The sequence below is a fragment of the Haemaphysalis longicornis genome, unplaced genomic scaffold (assembly GCF_048455015.1).
Source record: "Haemaphysalis longicornis isolate Haplotype H1 unplaced genomic scaffold, Haemaphysalis longicornis Haplotype H1 scaffold_2, whole genome shotgun sequence".
Taxonomy (NCBI): Eukaryota; Metazoa; Arthropoda; class Arachnida; order Ixodida; family Ixodidae; genus Haemaphysalis; species Haemaphysalis longicornis.
The window spans coordinates 235,911,596-235,929,950 of record NW_027526295.1 but is presented as its reverse complement, the minus strand read 5'-3'; the positions used below and the strand labels follow the sequence as shown (position 1 = coordinate 235,929,950).

At 45.4% G+C, this 18,355-nt stretch overlaps 1 protein-coding gene across 3 annotated transcripts; it reads right to left on the bottom strand.

Moving 5' to 3' along the window:
* On the bottom strand, positions 1 to 12,046 carry LOC144170162 (salivary anticoagulant protein P23-like). Of its 3 annotated transcripts, none has more exons than XM_077699767.1 (6): positions 11,861 to 12,035; positions 9,231 to 9,302; positions 4,831 to 4,902; positions 4,589 to 4,716; positions 2,284 to 2,517; positions 1 to 1,545 (listed from the first exon to the last, which is right to left on the bottom strand). In XM_077699767.1, the coding sequence occupies exons 1-6, from the start codon at positions 11,940 to 11,942 to the stop codon at positions 1,231 to 1,233; spliced, it is 903 nt and encodes a 300-aa protein (XP_077555893.1). In that variant the 5' UTR covers positions 11,943 to 12,035; the 3' UTR covers positions 1 to 1,230. The 3 variants fall into 3 exon arrangements, with proteins under 3 accessions (XP_077555893.1, XP_077555895.1, XP_077555894.1); XM_077699769.1 differs by having other exon boundaries at positions 11,808 to 11,882; XM_077699768.1 differs by lacking the exon at positions 4,589 to 4,716 and having other exon boundaries at positions 11,808 to 12,046.
* Between the last annotated feature and the right edge of the window lie 6,309 nt (positions 12,047 to 18,355).

The window sequence follows — 18,355 nt, the reverse complement described above, 5'->3', positions numbered from 1 at the left end:
GAGTGAAAAGTACAACTTTATTTCTTAAACAAAAACGTGTTTCATCTTACAAGTAATTATTTGTTTTTCGTGCTTGTTAAAACAAGACTGAGTGTGTGAAGTACGCGTATGATGGTCGCATCCATAACCTCGAAACGTTTGAAACAAAGGTCAATCACTGGGAAGGGATGCCGCACAAAACACTGGTTCTAACAGCAAATAAATTTTTTGCATTTGACACGTCCAGGCTATACGTTAACTATACGGCGCGCCGCAATAGAGGGCTACGGAATAATTAGAACATTGTGGAGATCTTTAAAGTGCTCCCAAGGTTACGACACATGGTCTTTTTAAGTTTCTCGCCTCCTTCATGAATTCCCGCCGAGTCTATGGGCTTTGAGAAGCACAACGCCTCAGTCACTGGGTCGTTTCGGTGGATATAAAACAGCGCCAGCGCGGATTTTGCCACTCGGTATACATTCTGCAGCTTAACTTCACAGTGATGGGAGGAACAAGTGATAACAGAAGTTCAAATTCCCTCCGTTTAACGACGACAATGGTTGAAACGCGAAGCTTACTTGAGTGCGAAAATCAAATGGCAGAGTGCCAAAATCAAAACTGCTGCATTCAAAGTCAAAGCGTCAACGAACAAAGTGCAAATCGCGTGAGAGTCAAAGTGCAAGCGTCAACGATAAAAGTGCAAACTGCTTGCGAGTCAGAGTCCAAATTAAGACTGCAGCCAACGAACCCCTCACAGAAAGCTAAGCCCTCTATCAGCGCCGTTAGACGGAAGCGATTTGAATTTTGTTTAAGGAGAGGATACTGTCAACCGACAAATGAGCCAGTCCAAAGCCTAAGCCCGCGCCACGAATCCGAAGTAAAATGCTGAGCTACCCAAATGCGATGATGGCGCAATGAGCAGACGTCGGCTTCATACCGCGAGGGACACAGTCACACAGGTTTGATTCCGACCCCGGGAAGTTTTTTTTTCGTCCTGGTCATCATCATGCGCCCTCCAATGGAGTAAAGTTGGCTTTCGTGCAGTGCGTTTTGATTACGACACCTCCATGAGTGAGGCCCAGAAAGATTGCTCAAGATAAAGTCAGTTGAGGTTATAATATATAGACTGAGAGTAAGGAGGAAAAAACTGAAAAAGAGAACATGTTCCGGCCACTTTGATTTCCCGCAAGAACAGAAAACAAAGAACGCTAAGCCAAAAAACAACCTCCCCTTGCTCGTCCACGGATTTCTTTATGAGGCGAGGGAAAAATTGATACGACTGCACGCGTGGTTCAACAGCCTCCGGTAGTCGACGTACACCTTCCGAACGAACTCCTCCGTGAGCTGCTGGGCAATGACGGACTTGAAGCTTTCCATGCGTGACGTGGTTAAGTCCAGCTCCTCCTCGTCTGGCCAGATGCGGAAGCCAACGCTTTCCAGAATGAAGGTGCGCACGTGGGCTGGCTTGTCTTGGGCCGTGGTAACTTCAAATCGAGCCGTGGTATCGTGCATAGAAGCTTCGACCACCACGGTTTTTAAGGTGTCAAAGATGCTGTCTCCCCTGGCCTAAAAGAGACAGACATGGACTAATTAACTGATTGATAAAACATGGCGCCTCAAAAGGTTTTATTCGCGTCAGAAATCTATGCCCTCCCTCCCTCCCTCCCTCCCTCCCTCCCTCCCTCCCTCCCTCCCTCTTTCTGTGGCCATACATGCGAGGCTCCCATGCATGCCTGCACTAGCTCTTGGTCGTTCACGCCATTCCGTGGTGACGCGTCCGCCAACTGTGGTTGTCGGGGCTACATTACAAAAAATATTTAACAGCTGCATGAAATAAACACCGGATTAGCGACACTCTCGTGACACTCTTTTACTAGGTACTCCCTCTTTCTTGACAATCCAACGTTCACAGACCGTCGGGTGCAAAAGCGCGTGTGGGCATTCGTTCGGCAAAGACATGCTCACATGTAACTAAAGACTAACGTGAGCAACAAAAAAAGTTGAAAGCATAAAAAGAAAGGAAATTTATTAAAGCCACAGAGGATCAATACTTTAGAAAGATAGTTTCGAAAAATATTTTTTGAATAGAAGAAGAAAAAAGAAATGTTTACACATCGCTTGTATTTGACATCACCACCGTCCTTTCTGGAGTACTGCTTTCAGATTTCACAAAGCGTCTTAAGATAACAGCGGCAAATAAATTCACTACCTTCTACCGTGCAAGCAGTGCCCTAAGATGGCCACTACAGTGACTTCAGTGCAAGCCAGAATCTATAAATGATTAGGGGCGGCCAAAACGCGTACCTCGACGACGAGGTATGCTTTGATCCCGTCGAATGCGAACGTGCAGGTGATGGTCGTGTTGCCGTAGTACAGAGTGCGAGAACGCACGTCGCTAGCTTGCCGCGGGACCCGCCTGTAGACGTCCTCCCCGGGTGTGCAGTCGCCCACGCGACGCACGGCGGTCTCGAAGTTCTTGAAGCCGGCCCGAACCACGTGCGCCTTCAGGTCGATGTTCGTGATGCCTGTGCTGGCAACCTGCACATATCTCTCCATTTTGGCCCGCATCTCGCAGCAGTGAAAAGTGATATTGGGCGGGTTTGCGATCGAGGGTTTGTGTTCGAGTCTAAACCTAAACGTCTGGTGCATCCCATGCAAACTGGGGGATCACGTTATGACACCAAGAATACTCAGGCGCCTTAACTGACGTTCTTTTTTTTCCATAGATCCCAACATGGATTTCAGTACTCGTGTGTGTTTCCCTGCTTTACTAATTGTATTACTGAGACAGGTCGCGTCGTAGAGTGTGTATATATATTTTGAAAACAGTCGAATCCGCGCCTCAGTTACTGTTCCTTTAGAATGTCATTTTCTGGCACCATTCTACCATGCTAAGCTTCAAATCTTCCGTCCAACTTTGTGCCGCTAGTAGCGGAGAAATTTTTTTATAGGACCAAAGTAGCGTAGCGGGAAAGTTCTCTTTAAATATCTAGCTTCTTTTGGTGGAACAGCATCTTTCAAGGGCAGAATGAAGCTGAGTGAGTTCCAATGGAGCATTATAATGACAATGATGATGCTGATCATCATCATAATCACCATTCCCACCAATAACCACGATCAACATAATCGCAAACCTAATTAATTCACTACAAAAGCTTGCATTTTAAAGTGAAGTTTTAGTGTCCTGTCGGTAACGCGAATACGCCCTGCAGGAAAGCCAACTTTCACTGACGATGTCGATTGTGGGTGAAGTGTAGCAAAATTAAAACTCTTCCCAGCGAATCTCGGCGACAGCTTCATTACGCCCATTCCGCTAATGTTGATGTGCAGCAGATGGAGGATGTGACGCAAGCGTGCGACAGAGAGACGTAAATAGGCCTACCGTCATGCTGCGGGGAGAACATCCACATCCGTTACCGTTATCGACATCGACGGCCGATGTCGAATGAGAATGGCGTTGCTCTGCATGCCGTAAGGCCGTTAGCCACAAGACGTTGGGCCTAACTGCCTATTTGAGGTTTAGGAAGTTGGGCCTAACTTGAGGTTTAACACCTCAAACTGGCACCCAGTCTAAAAAGTGCTTACTGAACGCCAAGCAGCAGGTACCGATTCGCACCGTACATCACAAACCCAAAAGTTAATCGTACGGAACGCACACATGAGAGTTGCTGTGGGTATTCTAGAAAAGTGGTGCGTACCTTCCGAGTAGCACATACTCGCAGTGTGGGATTGGTCAACCAAAAAATCCATCACCAGAAAGCTTTGCGTTCACCCATCGTCGTCGTTATACGGAGGAGTGCATGAGTTTTGTCTTCATGATCCCTTTAAGGGGCAAGCTTTTTAAACAATGCTCAAAGTATACTGCGGAGAATTCTTCAGGGCCCCGGAATGTTTCAAGAAGAATAATTAACTCCTTTAAACGGGTAGAATGCTGTAGAACTCTCAGTGAGCGAACTCGTCGTTTTTCGCTGGCACCTACATGATTACTTTTATGAAATACAGCGGCCAATATTATTGCAGTGCACCTAAAACGGCGGCATAGCAGCTGCTATGTGTGACTGCAGCTTTTTATGAAACCCCTACGTGCTGTGCAACATTTCAAAGCCTAAATCTGGCACCACACCTACTAGACACAGCTGGACGAGGGCATGATTTCGTTGAGAAGGATGAGGCTTCCTTTTACCACTGGAAATATTTTTTAGTCAAACGCCTGAAGTGCGTTTGGTTGGTACACAGAAATGAAAGCGGTGTCGGGGAAACGAGATCTCAACGCTCGTTAAATAAGTACAGGTAATATAAAATGACTCATATACCTCCACATCAACATCCTCAGAGCCATAATGTAGCTAGGGAACCTCCCTAAACCACACGTTAGTTTGACATACAATCATCACACGTCTGTCTGTCTGCCTGTCTCTCTCTCTCTCTCTCGCTCTCTCTCTCTCTCTCTCTACGCCCATTTTAGGTTACTGTGATCATGAGCAAAGCCAGCCTAGTTTTGATCTCATCAAAGTTGAAAGCGTGACCGTGAAATCAAAGTTGAAAGCGTGACCGTGAAATTTAACCTTTAATGGGAACTGTTGGTAGACTGAACCATGGCTTAACTCACCTTGAATCGGAAAGGAGCTAAGCGGGCCCAGGGATACAATCCGGGGGTCGCCTTGACGAGGTTATGCATTCTTGGCAGGAGGTGAGCGTCAATGAGGTCATTGGCGTCGCTCACGGTGTTGGATCGCACTGTAACAGAAGATCGTATTGCAGTGGGCATCATTATTTCGTCATGGCTTTTGGGAAGACCTGCAGATTCTATTACCCATGCGATCTTGAGAGTCAGCATTTATGTCAACGTACCTCTCTCGAAGGAACTGTAGGAGTCGCCGCACGTGCTACAGGAAGGTCCCAATAGGTACGCCTTGACACACCCTGCAAGTCGTGTACCGCCTTACCATTAGTTCAAAAAACCCAAAGCCAAAAATACTTACCACGACCATGTGACGTAAAAAAGCACATCAAATCCGAAAAGTAATGTTTGTGAAATAGGGCAGGAGAATAACAACATTAACGCATATCGCAGTTGGATTGCTCTAGGCATCGCTGCGGGTTTTAAGCCTTATAGTGTGTTAGGGTAAACGTAGAGAGAGGGCGCTAGGAGAGAGACTGATGGCGTTGTTGTTTCTTTATACGGCTCCTTTGGGCGGATGAGGAAGATAACATGAAAGGGGCAGGGTTGTACAAAAATAAACAGATCCCTCCGAGTGTCGCCCACGTGAAGCTAGGGATGTAATTTTTGCCTTACGAAGACTACTGGCTTCGATTCCATGCCAAACGTCCCAGCCGTAAAATCGACCATCACGGATTTGCTCAGTAAAAATTATGGGTCATCCTCGCATGGCCCACAATTCTCCCTGAAAGTGTTTTTGTCCGAAAAAACTTCGTTCTGTTTCTAGCGGCCATTTTATCTCCAGGGTTTAAAGCAAACTTACGTCTGTGAAAAAATTCATAAAAAAGTAAATTCTCTTACAATGGCCACCATTTTCTGTGAACATCATGTTGACCCCCTGGGCTGCTCTATGCCGCATTTTAAAAATATTTTTCCTTTTTTTTTTGCTGTGATTACGCCATTCAAAAAGTACATGATGTCGAGCATTTTCAATCATTTTTAGCAAATACAAGCACATTCTCTCAGCCAATGAAGCATTTTTACCTGTGTCTCAGCATTGTGGAAAATTGGTAAAAACTATATTTACCCTGAAAAAAGGTGAAATGTGCGAGAAAACGTTTGTCAAACTTGGAAAAATCTCCTTTCTGGCCCATATTCACCTTGAAATTATTGTTGTGCTCGTAGTAAAAATATCAAACACAAGCCATTCACTAGCACAAATGGTCGCAGTTTATTTAAGAAAGTTTAATCAGAACAGTTTTTGTTTCAGCAGAGAAAACAAATTTTCAATTTGTACAGCGACACTACTTCACCCCGTTGTTCCACAGAGCGTCTTCTCGGCACAGCATGAACCGGCCTGCATGAAAAAGGCGCGAGCCAGTGGGTTTGCGCTACAAGAATACCTTTCGCCGCAACGGTATTCGTAGCGTCAGCATAGGAAAAAGGAATATTTCGCGTGTTAGTGGGAAAACTACAACGTGGAGCTAGCGGTGGTGCACCCATTCCATGAGTACGGGAAACTCGACGGCTGGACATCAGATGTGCATTAAGCATCAGGTTATGCAATTCCCGCTAACGCATACAAATAAATCCGTTTAACTAGATGACTCAGCCGCTGTTTATTTCGTAATTTTCGGCATACTTAAAAGATACCACGTATAACATACCCTGCTTCTTTATGCACGTCCAGGTACAGCCAGTCGTTGAGTTTCCCGTACTCGTGGAATGGGCGCACCACCGCTAGCTCCACGTTGTAGTTTTCCCACTAACACGCGAAATATTCCTTTTTCCTATGCTGACGCTACGAATACCGTTGCGGCGAAAGGTATTCCTGTAGCGCAAACCCACTGGCTCGCGCCTTTTTCATGCAGGCCGGTTCATGCTGTGCCGAGAAGACGCTCTGTAGAACAACGGGGTGAAGTAGTGTCGCTGTACAAATTGAAAATTTGTTTTCCCTGCTGAAACAAAAACTGTTCTGATTAAACTTTCTTAAATAAACTGCGATCATTTGTGCTAGTGAATGGCTTGTGTTTGATATTATTGCTACGAGCACAACAATAATTTCAAGGTGAATATGGGCCAGAAAGGAGATTTTTCTAAGTTTGACAAACGTTTTCTCGCACATTTCACCTTTTTAAAGTGTAAATATAGTTTTTATCAATTTTCCACAATGCTGAGACACAGGTACCAATGTTGCATTGGCTGAGAGAATGTGCTTGTATTTGCTAAAAGTGATTGAAAATGCTCGACATCTTGTACTTTTTGAATGGCGTAATCACAGCACAAAAAAAAAGGAAAAATATTTTTAAAATGCGGCATAGAGCAGCCCAAAGCCTCAACATGATGTTCACAGAAAATGGTGGCCATTGTAAGAGAATTTACTTTTTCATGAATTTTTTCGCAGACGTAAGTTTGCTTTAAACCCTGGAGATAAAATGGCCGCTAGAAACAGAACGAAGTTTTTTTTTGGCCAAAAACACTTTCAGGGTGCATTGTGGGCCATGCGAGGATGACCTACAATTTTTACTGAGCAAATCCGTGATGGTCGATTTTACGGCTGGGATGTTTGGCATGGAATGACCCTACTATGTTTGAAGGACCGTTAATTTGCTCGTCAGAAATAAAGCGAGTGTTCACGGCGTCCTCCTTGTGGAAACACGCGAAATAAAGAGACACGCGTGAAAACAGGAAGGAGAGAAAAGCGATAAAGTCGTAATTGACAGATGAAATCAAGTTCAGGGAAAGTACGGCGTGGAGGAGGAGGGATTTAGTTTACGGAGTATAGGGCGATGAGAAGTCTTCACAGTGGGGAATTCTCTGGGCGGTACAACTGCCAATTTATTATACTTTAGAGTCTCCCGGGGCCATGTATGAGCCCGTTCAGCGAATCTCTGTATTCAGTGAAACCGAAAAACCTTATTAATCATCAAGCTGCGACTTGAGACATTTGTGACTCCTGCTTACTAAATTATGGTTTGCAGCTAGCTGTAATCTGATATGTTTTAAAGTAGCAGCACCAGACCTGGAGACACAGCCATTCTCCGCAAATATATGCAAAACTGCCAATTTTTTTAGCTGCAAGGCCGCCATCGGCTACTGAAACGCAAATTCTGAGCAGGCGGTCACGTGAAACAGTAACGATCCACGCAGCTGGCACACATTCCTTAGCAGGCGACTTTCAGTGCATTGCTAACTTTGTGTCGCGTTCAGAAGTTTCCCCAACGGAACACAGCGTCGTTCCCTTCTGAATTGACGAAGTGGCATTAGTGGACTGCGCTTAGCGCAGTAATGATAAAGCGAGACAAGCTTCATTCGAGTGTCGAGGGGCAGTGTGGAACGTTGAGCTGCAATATACGAGCTTGGCAGGCTGATATCCTGCGCTTCGTACTTATTACTAGTGCTTTCAGAAATCAAGCATGGTCCTTAACGTGCAAGATATACTTCCAAATGAATTACGAAATTTGCGCGAACTGGACATAAAGAGGACGGAACACAAACAATGCGGAACTCGCAACTCGCAAATAGTTGTGAGTTGCGCATTGTTTGTCTTCCATCCTCTGTACGTCCAGTTCGCGCAAATTTCGTCATTCATAATGCACCAACTAGCCCAGCAACACATTTTACTAAATTTTATTTCCTATTAACGTAATTTTTCTAATATCTTTTTCACGTAATTTTGTAATCTCTTCTAATACATTTGCGCTGTTGTTCGGGTTGTACTCGAGATTAACTTTGCATTAGGAGTCAAGGTTAGCATGCATGGATATTATCTCCACAAGGCTCGTAGTTGGGCACTTCGGTAGCTTATATATATCGGTTGTTCATGAATACTTGTTGTCCAAAGTTTATTTTTTGGGTCTCATGAACTGAAATTGGCTTCAGAACAGTGAAGACCGAACAAGAAAGCTTCCGGAAATTTCTAACATATGCTTCGCACATAAAAGCACAAGCGTCGTGGCTCACTTTTCTACCAGCTACGCCCGCAAGCGAAACTGTTTTAGGGACAGTCGTACGTAAAAAATACGCGGACGTCGTACAAAGCGAGGGGCTATATATACAGCGAACTGCGCCAGGTTGGTCAAAACTTGACTCGCTGCGCAGAGTGTCCGCCGTCGCTCTTCCTCAGTGGGTGTGCCTTCCCCCTACACGCGAAGATATGCGATTGAATTTGGCGCCAAATTATTTTGAGGACGCACTTTATACACGTGGACAAACAAACAATGCTCCTCAGCGCGCGCACACACACACACACACACACACACACACACACACACACACACACACACACACACACACACACACACACACACACACACACACACACACGCACACGCACACGCACAGACACACACACACACACACACACACACACACACTCCCACACACGTACACACTCACACACACGTGCACACACACACACACACACACACACACACACACACACACACACACACACACACACACACACACACGCACACACGCACACACGCACGCACGCACGCACGCACACACACACACACACACAACGTCTAGGTCAGCAGATACTAAGCTTACTTTGTACCACCAAGAAACAAAAGTGCAAGACACTTACCGAACCACGCGAGGACGAGGGGAAGGAAAATGATGCACTGCATAATTTTTTTCCGAGCCGTGTGTGTGAGACCTAAAAAGAAAAGAGTAAAGTGTTTTTGTTTTAGCTCATTGTCCAAAGTCACCCCTATAAGTGCCACAAGCTTACACAGTAATTTATTTATTTATTTATTTATTTATTTATTTATTTATTTATTTATTTATTTATTTATTAGATACCGCAGTCCGAAGACCAGGAAGGTGGGCATAAAATCTGCGAAAGAGTGAGTGCATTAAAAAAAGAGCACCTAGAAACGATGTGGAGTAGTACATATTTAGAAAACGGCGGGATCTCAGTAGTAATGCGGGATTGCAGTTAAGCCTGTGCTACATTTTGTCACAGAGTGTTTTACTTGTGTAATAATGAGCCTTCATATTGCCAATGTATTTACTGCGAAGTAAAAATGAATCGGTCGTATTGCCAAATATTACTTGAAGAAATAGCTTTTGTTTCCTATAATTTATTTGCGGTTGTGTGCCACACTTAAATTAACATATATGTTGGAGCAACATGCATCATTACCCAAAGCGCAGTGTTCGTATGTAAACTACATCAAGCAATCCCTCAATTTTTTTAGTAAAAAAGACAGGAAGGCACCATCAGAGTCAATGTTGTGAGATCATACAATTGTTTAAGAAACAGCCAAGTTGTAACTTATAGGTAATCTGTTAGTGTTTCATGGCAGATGATATAGTGTATGATGCAGATGATGCAGATGATATAGTGTATGATATAGAGAACGCGAAAACACACTGATTGACAGGCTAACTGTTTAATAGAGTTACAGCCTAAAGCAAATCTATAGAAGCGCACGCTGAGCCCCGCAGTGTACCTGTCGTGGTATCAGATGGAAGCATGTTGTACTACTGAATGCGGGAAATGTTTTGATATATTGGTGACAGCCTAAAGTGCCATGCTAATTCACAGTTGGAACAGTGATGCCTCGACCACGGGTTACAATCACTAGCGTTTCAATTGCATCTAATCCAGGAATATCGGCTGTAATTTTAAAATAAAAAATAGACAAATTCTGATGAACTCGACACATGCACGGACAGGCTAGCACAACAGTTGGAAGAGGGTATGATTAATGTGGGGTTCTATTTGCAAAAGGGAAAACGCTTGCTCAGTGCAGTTTTCTTTAGGGGAGAGGGGGAAGGCGATCACGCTTAAAGCAGACGGAAGTTGAGAGCAGACAACCGAGGCGTGAGGCCCGAACTTGGAAGAAAACAACCCATCCGATACCCAACGCTCTGCCTGGCAATGCAGCTATGTCAACAGCACGGGGAATGACGGGGAAAAAAAGAACCTGGCACGAGAGCTTGTGCGTGTTTTTTAACACCCAGATATGGACGAATTTGTCAGTACAGCTATATTGTGGCTCATCAATGGGGCCCTTCGGACTTTCCAAATCGTCAAGGATGCTGGATTCCAAAAGTCAGGGACCTTAGGCCAGCAACCCCGACAGCCTAGCTGGAAGCTTACCCGTCTCCCTCTACGTCGACAAGGGCAGCGTAAAGACTTTAAGGGTTTATCTCCCAGCGAAATTTCCCGCTCAGGCTTGATATTCGTTTTGAGCGGCGCTATAGTTTTTCTTTAAAACACGTTCGTTATCAGAAGGGATAAAATAAGTTCAAAATTTTGATACCCTTTTTAACATTATCGTCTCAAAGTGAACACTGACAAAATGCCTGTTGCGTGCATTCAGGGGATTTTGGTGTCATCTTCCTCCTCAAAAATATGTTAGGGTGGATGCTGATTCTTTTATTTAACTTCGCCCTCTTGTTTATACTTATCAGTAATAAAACGCACCATGAAACGCAGAGAAGGAATTAGATACTTTACATGCCTTCTATAGATTACACAAATCACAATGACCACGGCTATGTATGCTGTCTTGACACGTATAAGAAATGTGTGAGGTATGGTTGAAGCCCTTCTTGCCGACATTTTGGCCTTCAGTAAGAAGTATATGCAACGGTAAAATGCGGCGTTGTACCTTTTTGGTAAAGGAACAATTCAACTCACTCTAATTATTGCGGCTAATTTCACATTGGAGGAGGGGTATTTCAAACGCAAGCCTTGTACGAACAGTAACTTCTGCGGTACCACTAAAAAGCTTTCTTAATCAGTTATTCCTACTTGTCTGACCAGCTCTTCCATATTCCTGGTCCCTAATCATCGCTGCCAGAGAACAAAATGCACCCCGTGGTAAAGGACTGCTGCACCCTATTCGGACTAATGTACTCATTTGCTGTGTAGATGTCTTATATAGGATACAGACATATGCAGGTGGCTACAGAACAAATGTACAATACGGGGCACTCAGTGCTCACTAGCTTCTCGTAACACAGGCATTTTTTGTTAACCTGATGAAAAGCGGCACATCTGGGAAGGCATAAAATAATCAATTTCAGTAACAGCGTACAAGAAATCTTTAAGCAAACTCCAACTAGATGGCCATACTATTCGGTGGCAGTAAAAGGTTTAAACAGATGCAAGCATGCGGGAAGCCCGAGAAGATGGTGATGGACTTACCGTATAGGCAAGGACTGAACCCACCGCTGGCCCGGTGGGGTTAATATACTTACTGGCAGCGCCGGGCTGTGGGTTGGTCCATGTCAACAGCGGAGTTCCTTCCCCTCCTTTAGTGTCACGTAAGCAGATAAGCATAGTTACGGATTCCGCTCCCGCATTGAAAATGTTTGCACTGATAAAAACATAGCTCTTCTGTGTAACATAACACAAGAGAGGGCATGGTAAGATGCAGACCCGACGCTCAACATAAATAGCGTGGCCGCCTCAAACGGGGAGACGTTGTCAAGATTATTTGTTCCTTTTCTTGTGTGGCAAAGCACTCTAGCTCTAAGGCTGCAAGGTGATAAGCACACACTTTCGCATATCTCAACTTTCACCGGTTTATGTAACCCCGGGAAGCTAGGAAGGAGCTGTCACTGAATTCTCTCACTCGCACTTCACCGCAGAGTTTGGCTAGGCTTCTTGAAATCTGAATAGACACTTCGTTTTATCTTATCCTGCAACATGGCTACTGCTGTGGACTAAAATACACGGGCTATGGCCATGAGCGAGAAACCTAAACTATGAAACCATACGGAAAGCACTGAATCTGAAACTATAGGAACCTACAGAAAGACCCGAGTGATCCTGAGATGGGGCACTCAAGCCTCACATGCCAAGAGATTGCTTCTTTTGATCGAAACAAATAAGTTGTAAAGTAGCCGCTGGAATAATAACGCTCGCAGCGTACCCAAAGATTTATATTCGTCTCGTTTCATGGCATCGCAAACGCATGAAGCGTGCGTACACCATGAATTACACGAAGGGTATCGATATACTCATATCTTTAAAGCGAAATGTCCGACCGACCGACTGATTTGACCGACCGACTTATTTGACTGACGGACTGACTGACTGACTGACTGATTGACTGACTGACTGACTCATCAACGACCAGCCGTAACTGCTGAAACTATAGAGACTCGAGTTCTATGTTCCAGTTTTAGTTTTACCGTTCATAAGCAATACAGGAGGAGGTCCCGAAGTAACAATAACTGTCCGGGGGACCTCATCACACAGAGTATGTGTAGGCGTGGGCGGTAGGGCGTACTATGGCGTAGGGGCGTAGGGGCTTACCAAGACTAAATGTTTCACGGAATTCTATGAGCCTCCGTAGAAGGAGGGTTCTGCGCATCTGGTGTGCATCTCTTTTACTCACGTGTCATCGCGTGCAAGTGCCACACGGCATTCACTATTCTGCAACTTATACGTTTCCAATTCATAATTTTAGGAATTCTGTAAAGTGGGCACATTAGCTGCTGGAAGCTTTGTATTTCCGGCAATCACCGAAGCAGGCATGTGCCAGAAAAAAAAGGGAAAACGACAACTTTTGTTCCACAGCTGGTAACGCTTCCCTTCTCAGTTCTTTTGAGCCAACAAACAACAGCGAGCAAAATGTGTTGTCCCCCAGGTGTTAAACCATTTTCAATTAAGCTACATACCGCCACTCTGCCTTTTAAAACATGGGGCAACATCGGAATATGGTGCAAGCTTAGTTGAAAAACTGCTGCCTGTGTTCGCGCCCAGAGACTCTTTTGTTGACCGCAGGCTTTCTTTTTATAGAACTTTCGCAAAGAACACTGAACAAACCATATGGATATTCCCCCAACATCATTAAATTTCTGCCTTCTGGTTGTCCTGGTGAACAACAAAATGTCAATCCCGTTGAATGGTGGGGCTTGCGTATAGTGTACATACTTCAGAACAATCACCTGACTAGTTCTCTCTTTAGAATGTTTGTGTTTATTTACCCTAATCTGTTATGTGTTCACGCGCGCCCCAATTTTTATGTACTCTTCTGTCCGCTTGACCATGCAATGTCTTTGTACAGTAGTTCTGTTGGCATGTGTTTTCCCATGCTGCAAAAAAAAGGAAGGTACCAGCCCACCGTGGCTCGTACGCAGGAAAAAATATGGTGGTGCATCTGCTCCCTTCCCTGCAAATTTAATGTTACGGAAAGATGATAATCTTCTGCAGCCTCTTCCACGTAACTGTATCTCCTCTTTCTCCCCGCCCATTTCTCACGCTTTCCCGCTCACGTCCCATTTCTCCCACGATAAGCACCATGAAAGTTTATGATTGCAAATCAGCGCGGAAGAAAACAGAGCACAAAAAGGAACGAAAAGCAGACAGCCTCGCTGCACTCACAACTAGTTTATTTTGAAGAAAACACTGGTGATATACAGACATCAGTCTGCCACGTGGCGGTAAATTATTGGAACGAATAAACAGAAGCAATGAGAAAAACTCCCACCTCCCCTCGCGGGAACCCCTGTGTAGATGCGACGCATAGGCGGAGCGCCGAAGGGACCGCGTTTTATAGCGCGCATAACGTTGAGGGAACTGCGTAAGCCGGTCCCAGTCGATGACGACGTTGGCGTACCTGTAAAGCGGCGTGGACTCTAGGTGTTTGAGCCAAGCGTGGATGTTGCTTCGCCGGAGAACGACACACCGGTTATATGCGCAGCGCACCCGAGAAGAGGAAACCGCGGAAGAGAGAGTACTGCACATGCGCCGGCCCCAGCGCGTCTGCCGCGGCTACGACGCAACGTGCCGCGGCTATGACGCAACACAATCCAACACAATCCACTTTAATCCAATCCAATCCAAATCCAATCCAATCCAAGCCAAGCCAAGCCAAGCCAAGCCAATCCAATCCAATCCAAGCCAATCCAATCTAATCCAATCCAATGCCCCTCGCAAGAGAGTGTTCGCTATCGGAGAGGGGAGGAGGTGAGCGGTGGAGAGCGCAGCTGGCGCGGCGAGGAGAATGGAAGAGGGGGGGACAACGCCGACGACAACGACGACGACGACGCCGGAGGGACAAGGCGAGTGAATCAGATGCTCTGCATCTAAAAACCCAATCACTCAATCACTGCAGTTTGTTCAGTTTTGGGAGCTCAAATGTGAACTACAATCCGAGACCACACTCATTGAACAGACTTAAAAGGCCTTCTACATTCAGTGCTCCATTCTTAACAATTATTAGAAAATCACCTGCATAACGAAAAATATTTTTTTTCCAAGCCACATAAATGTCTTTCGATATTTTTGTCAACCCTACCTAAAATTGAACAAATAGCAGTTTTTAGATTTAGAAATAACTTTCCATAAAGGTCACGTATGCTAGTGTTACCGCACCAGATCTCGAAAACCCGTCCTAAACCTCAAATCGGGTCATTCCAAGGTAATAAATAACGGGATCGCTTTTTCTCCACTACGCTCAGCAGTTTCAAAGCCATGTGACCATCAGTTGAAGGACAGCTTCTCGAACCAGATAGACTGCGGACGGCAGGCTACCCTGTCAATGTTATCCGCAGGGTCGTGAAGAAGCTAGCTAAATGGATAAAAGGCAAAGATGCGGCAGGTTTGGCGACGCAGCCGCCAATGCAACGAAAAAGATACCCCGTTGTAATACCGTACAAGCACCGGCTCTCTCATAACTTAAAAAATGTAGCAAAAAGGTATGCCGTCGACGTGGTGTTCTCGTCCACAAATAAATGAGGAAAATTGTGCAGTATGGTCGGCCGAAGACCAGCTTCCCGGAATACAAGGGCAAAATTTGTGAAATGTGCAATGGGTGTCGTGTATATGTTGCCACTTCGTTGTGGACATATAAATGTGGTACAAACCGGGAGGTGCCTGAACACCAGGTTATTGGAGCACCAGCGTTCATTAAAAGGGAAACCGCTTAGTCATCTGGCAAAACACTGCAGCTCACATGTCTGTGTACTGGTTTTTAAAGAATTCACTGTGTTGTCGAAACACAGGGATAAAACAACAAGGGAAATAATCGAGGCCTTTCAAATAAGACGATCTGCCGACCGATGTATCAGTATTCCCTCAGTCCTTCTGCATGACCGTGAATACGCTTGACACCCTTGCATTACCACGTAGAGCAATAGATAACACTTGTGCAGACGGATGAGTGATTGTGTTTTTGCATCTGTTTATTCGTTGCAATAATTTACCACCACGTGGGGGCTGATGTACGTATATTACCAGTGTTTTCTTCAAAATAAACTAGTTGTGAGTGCAGCGCTGTCCCGTCTACTTCTCGTTCCTTTTTGTGCGGTGTTTTTTCCGCGCTCATTTTCAATCATGAACGGTCACCAACTCGTCCAAATCACAGTCCTCTTGAACCAAGCAGGTTTGCTGAATTCAACTCAATTTTCTCGCGTTCGTATTGCTGGCGCCCGATCTGTTGGAACCTTTTGTTACTGATCGGTTTGGCCTTCGAGCCACGAGCTCCATACTCAACCGGGAGCCCTTTTTCTATTTTGTGGTTAAAATATGGTTTTTTACAACCTTTTGTGTTTTCCATCGCGCCAATTACGCCCACGTATATTTTTAACAAAAGAACAAGGTTATTATCGGTTATGTATTTATGTTTTCCTTCCAATATGCCTGATGTTTTCTTTTTGGTAACAATGTTGACTGGTGTGAAGTATGCCAACAGATTTAGTAGTTTGGAAAGGTTTTACTTGTATAAAAGTAGTGTTCAAGAATTATTTTAACTTTTGACTGGACAGCTGAATTGAGGATTGATTGATTGAAAACATGTTTATTCCGTTTTTTCACGCTTGGGCGCTGAGATAGATAATCACACCCTCCGCAGTGGCTCAGTGGCTAAGGCGTTGCGCTGCTGATCACGAGGTCGCGGGTTCGATTCCCGGCCGCGGCGGCCGCTTTCCTGATGGAGGCGAAAAGCAAAAACGCTCGTGTGTACGAGATTTCGACGCACTTTAAAGATTACCAGGTGGTCAAAATTAATCCGTAGCCCTCCACTACGGCGCGCCTCATCGCCTGCGTTGCGTCGGCGCGTTAAATCCTACAATCAATCAAATGGATAATCGTAGGGTTGGTAGGGGGATTGATAGGGAAGGGGAAAGTGGGAAAGGATGATTATGCCGCCATTTATTGCGCCAGCGGCTTGGATGCAACACTGTGGTCGCCTGGAGTCATAGCCGTCGTACTGTCCTGCGCATCGCCGGGAAGCCGGTCACCAACTACTGGTCCTGTGGGGTCCAACAGAAAAAGCAACAGGGCGCGCCACAAGCTGGTAGCGTACCCAGCAGGAGCTTTAGGTGGCGGACAGGACCAGGACTGGAGAGAAGTGGGCCACGGTCCAAGTCGCACGTTGGTGAGGGCACGGTATCGAGGAATACTGTAGCTAGGGCAGTCCCACCCTTGGTGTTGCAGGTCTTCCCTGAACTGAGATTTAATTAGGCTCCAACCAATACAAAGGCAAAAGGCAAAAAACCCGACGTTTCGAAGCCGGCTCGGCTTCTTCTTCAGGGGTGACAGTGGCCACGCTGCAGCTCCGTCTTATAGTCTCACATTTGCTGGCCTCGCACAAAGCCCCTCGCTGCGGCACGTAATCCGTGTGTGTACACCGAGGGGAGAGTGCCAAGCGAGCGATTAACATTTCCAGGTGTTCGTTGAATATGCCACGATTCGAGGAAAAGCCGCTTCCTCCAGTTCGTTTCCCTTTCGAGGATGGCCGTTCCGGAGAAGTCAATTTTGTGGTCGGCCACTTTACAGTGTTCGGCGACTGTGAAGTCGAGTTTTTTGCCTTTTGCCTTTGTATTGGTTGGAGCCTAATCAACTCTCAGTTCAGTAACTTCCCAACCAGACAGAAGTCTGTCGAAATGTTCACTTTCAGGTCTTCCCTGGTATGGCAAGTGCTGCAGGTGCTCGGGACACTGGGAGCGGCCGCACGGCGAACAAAACGGTGAAGAAAAAACGGTGTGAGCAGTGTTCCCGTCTGAATTCGTCGTGATCGAGGGGCAGACAGGCAGCAGACCTAAGTAGCCAAGAAAGAATATGGCCCTTTAAAAAAACAAGGATAACTCAGTTCGTGGTAGCGCAGCAGGCTGCTACTTTGAAGAGCCGGGTTCAAATCCCAGCATGTTTATTAATTACTGTTTTCTGCTTCGGTCATTTTCTTGGTCAGACAACAACAACGGCAGTAATTTTTCGTAGAATGGGCACTTGGAGAATCCGTTTTAAAATTATATATTTCTCTCATTTTTTTCTGCACACTCCGGTCGAATGGTGCATTGTGGAACGTTTCATGTATGTTTACCACGATGGTAGAAGCCCTTGCTTACTCCAGTAATAAAATAAATGAACGTAAGGTTTTGCAGCGCGAAAAAATATTCATGCAGAATCGGTGGCAACACGGTGTGCGTATGGCGAGCATGGTGTCTTTATGTCGAAATTAAAAGGCGACCATTGAATTTTACGCAAAAGATAGCAACGACACAGTGTAGGTTGTAGCGGAGTCATATTTGCCTTGCCTTTATTTTCTAGGCGGACTAATGTAAATGCTAGTTTACGAAAAAAAGCCAGAGCAATGTCAACCAATCCTTTTAGCTGTTCCTGATTCGGGTTGCCAAACATCATGGTGAGGAAAAAAAGTCTTTGGGCAACAACAGCTCCCAAGCTCGGCATTTTCTGCATGATTAAATAATCGTTGCTGCCGCAAGAGGAATATTTGTCAACTC